The sequence below is a fragment of the Vigna umbellata genome, chromosome 7 (assembly GCF_029865625.1).
Source record: "Vigna umbellata cultivar VRB3 chromosome 7, Vumbellata_1.0, whole genome shotgun sequence".
In the NCBI taxonomy this organism is placed as follows: Eukaryota; Viridiplantae; Streptophyta; class Magnoliopsida; order Fabales; family Fabaceae; genus Vigna; species Vigna umbellata.
The window spans coordinates 39744688-39748620 of record NC_142171.1 but is presented as its reverse complement, the minus strand read 5'-3'; the positions used below and the strand labels follow the sequence as shown (position 1 = coordinate 39748620).

The window sequence follows — 3933 nt, the reverse complement described above, 5'->3', positions numbered from 1 at the left end:
CATCACAATTTAAAGGACAAACATTTGGCCTTTCATCTCTAAGCCATATTTTCTCCACAAAACATAGTACTATAATGATAATAAATATAAAAACATAACATAACTCTTGCCATCCTAATACATTAAATATTACCACTCACTGTCTAATAACTTCTAAATTTAAGTTTATTCCAACGTCCTTATAATTTTTCTTAAATTTTAAATTTACCAAGCAAATCTTTCAATTTATTATAATTGTATTTATTATAATTGTATGATTTTTGATTCGTACAGTATCATCCAAATCCTTCAATCATTATGATTGTTGACACACACATACACTCTCAGCTTAATATCGAATAATCAAATTTCAATTCCAATTTCAAAATTGCTTTATATGCATGACCTTAAATAACACAATTACAATCTATGCACAAATTTTTGATAGATGGAGGACCTGAATTCAATTAGCATAATTTAAATTTTAGTAAATGTAACTATATAATTTCAACATCTATAGAACTAAAATTGAAATTAAACCGTATATAAATAAAGCTAACTAATTATGGGAGAGTAATCTTTACAAAAAAAAATGCATATAAACAAAATCTCGTTCTCAGAAGGAAGCAGTAATTTCATCCATAGAGTTAGTATTTAAATCTTCAGAAGACATTTTCTTATCAAAGTAACCTCTTTCCAAATAAAAAGCAGGTTTTTGAGGCAAGGTAACTATTGAACTTTCATTTGTTAACATTGATACAACATCAAACATTGTTGGTCGATCATTTGCATATTGTGCTACGCATAAGAGACCCACTTGAATGCATCTTTTCACTTCATCAAGATCAAATGACTCACTCAATGATGGATCTACTAATTGGAGAGGTGCACCTTCTTTCCATAACTCCCACGCCTATCAATTTTAGATAAATTAGACAAAGAGGAATAATATTAAGAAAAAGGAACTCTTTTACCGTAATTTCACATACATGTCCTAGAAGATTAAGAGGGAGATCAACATCATATAAGCTAGTGTTTCTTCTCCCACTAACAATTTCAAGCAGCAACACTCCAAAGCTGTAAACGTCAGATTTTGTAGAAAAAATTCCTTCCATGGCATATTCAGGGGACATGTAACCACTACAAGAAAAATTTATTCATAATATGACAAAAACAAGCTTAATTTACATATTCTTATGTTGGAAAGAAATAGTTTTGAAAGCTTACTAGGTTCCAATAATCCTACTAGTATTTTTCATGGATTCTTCCTGTGTAAACATTCTTGCCAATCCAAAATCAGAAATTTTTGGATTCATATTCTCATCAAGAAGTATGTTACTAGCTTTCAAGTCTCTATGAATTACTTTTAGTCTTGAGTACTTATGAAGATAGAGTAATCCTTGAGAGATTCCTCCTATTATATTGAAGCGCTTCTTCCAGTCCAAAACCTTGCCTTTGTCATAATCTTCACAAAGAAAGGAAACATAAATATTCTGAAAATATATACTACAGATAAAGGTAAAAAGCAAAAGGACTTTCTTAAGTTATACAGAGCATGAAACATATTGCAAAATTGAGTTAAGAAATAATTCTCACCAAATAAATAGCAGTCCAAGCTTTTGTTTGACATGAACTCATAAATTAGAATCCTTTCCTCTTCATAAATACAATATCCAAGTAGTTGTACAAGATTCATGTGCTGAAGTTCACATATAAGCACCAGTTCATTTTTGAATTCTACAATTCCTTGTCCTGATGTTTTTGAAAGTCTTTTTATGGCAACTTCTTGACCAGAAGGAAGGATTCCCTAAAATGCCAACAAAAAGATTATTAGAACTTTAATAAAGAAACTTCTTAATAACACAAAAATCAATACTTGGTCTCATATCACCTTATAAACAGGTCCAAATCCTCCTTCTCCTAATTTGTTTTCAGAAGAAAAGTCGTCTGTTGCCGACAATACTAATGTATAGTGAAACACGTTTAGATTTTGTATCATCTTGAATTCATCGTCCGAGGCTTTGACATCAAAGAATCTATTTGGTGCTGCTAAATCTGCCATGTTATTCTCAGCGACCCCTTTTCTTTTTTTCTCTGTTTAGATTGAAATATGAATGATTAAGATTGAGATCAAATAAAGAAATTAAGTTATAAAGCATCTAGAACCATGTTTATTTCATATATATAACTAACCTTGAAGCAGACGTTTTCTTTTCTTTATGACAAGGGCAATTGCACATATTACTAACAGAGCAGCTACTACTGAGACAACAGTTATCCATATCCACATTTTTTTACCTGCATGCAGCATTCAACATTTACAAACACAAGTGACTAAAGTTAAATATTAGTTACTTTTTGTGCTAAGTAAAATTTATAAACTAAGTTAAAAGGGAAGTACTAAGAAGTTGTGAAACTGTATATGGTAAGCATACCTTTGTGATGGTTTCTGTTTACAAGTAAGTAAAATGTAGAGCCCCCACTAGCAAAATTAGTACCTTTGATGAAGTTCCAGTGATAGAATACACAACCAGTTCCATCATTATCATCATAATTTGTGAATCCAGCACAAGTGCAGTTTCTCCAGCACATATCCCGACAATCACTTAGGCCATAACTCGAATTTGCTAGATTGGTTATCATGTCTTCATTGGGGTACCCTTCCCTTCTGTCAAACACATCACCAGGATGCCTGCATAATGGTATCTCCTCCCATTTTTGGCACCCTTCATCTGTGTTGTAGCCATAACACAAATCAGCCCTCGCAACATTATTATCGGCTCCATTCCGATTTATCAGCTGCCCAGTTTCTAAAAGCGCCCATCTTGTATGCTCTTCATTGAAAGTTGTTATTGAGAAGTAGCTTTCGTTTTCATTTGAGACAATAATGTAATATGTGTCGTGTATGAATCCACCGTTTCCCAGATTCCCACTTGCCCAACACAATTTTCCTCTTCGCTTGATGGTCAATTCCCTTTCAGTGGGTTCCCATTCAAGTTCAAATGCCCCAAGACTTGGTTTTTCAGAGGTCAACCACGAAACTAGTGACCATTTATGACCACTCTTGTGATTGACACCTAACTTCATCCCAGGGAACAAATTATCAGTAGGGTAATCAAAACTTTGCCACAGCGTTGTGTTTGTTCCATTGGGGTGAAGTTGTTGCAGTACAAAGTTGCCCGTGTCCAACAAGGTGGCGACAGTGTTTTCGGAAGGTTGTGGTGAAGAGTAAAGGATGATGGGTTCAATATCTTTGGATTCTATTTTCAGTACACCAGAATGGCTTAGCAACAGACTTGCATCCTTGTCAACAGGTTGATTTCTATTACCAATCCAAGACGGCCAATACTCATATTTGGGGCCTATACCTGATATGATCAAATAACAGCAGTTGTCAAGTGTTTGAAATCCAAGGCCATAACCGTTTTCAGATTGAACCAGGGTGGTGGAATTCAGTTTTTCTCCAGGCTTCAAACTGTTCTTTTCGGAGGTAACGTGGATACAAGTGATCCACCACCAGAAGCTCAAAGCAAGCACAAAATATTGAGGTTTACAACTAACCATCTTCGGTTCTCGCCCGGCAATGTCACAATATGCACCGAATTGGTTCAACATATGGTGGTTGGCAATGACGAACTCGCTCGTGAGAAGCCGGAGCGTGAAAGGCGACCATGCAAAAAGAGCCTTAGCGTCGCCGATCCGGCCCTCGTTGCACCAGTAGCGCCCCACGACGACTTCTGACAACAATGGAACAGGTTATCTCTCATGTCCAAAGAGGAAGAACATGCGCGAACGAATGCTTCGACTTTTTGTCAGTTGCCTAATTCGCTGGGAACAAATTCAGATTTGTCGGCTTGATCAAACGGTTCGGAACGGATTAGGTTTTTTTTGTTACTTCTATATCTGATGATATCGTAGGAAGCGGCTCTAACATCTTCGACCGCGATACCACCT

General features: G+C 35.5%; 1 protein-coding gene across 1 annotated transcript; it reads right to left on the bottom strand.

Annotated features, from left to right (window-relative positions):
- Nucleotides 1-595: 595 nt before the first annotated feature.
- LOC124831793 (G-type lectin S-receptor-like serine/threonine-protein kinase At1g67520) lies at nucleotides 596-3668 on the bottom strand. Its single transcript, XM_088095293.1, has 7 exons — nucleotides 2415-3668; nucleotides 2173-2277; nucleotides 1871-2073; nucleotides 1576-1786; nucleotides 1207-1444; nucleotides 969-1119; nucleotides 596-892 (listed from the first exon to the last, which is right to left on the bottom strand). The coding sequence occupies exons 1-7, from the start codon at nucleotides 3592-3594 to the stop codon at nucleotides 596-598; spliced, it is 2385 nt and encodes a 794-aa protein (XP_087951419.1). The 5' UTR covers nucleotides 3595-3668.
- Nucleotides 3669-3933: the final 265 nt, after the last annotated feature.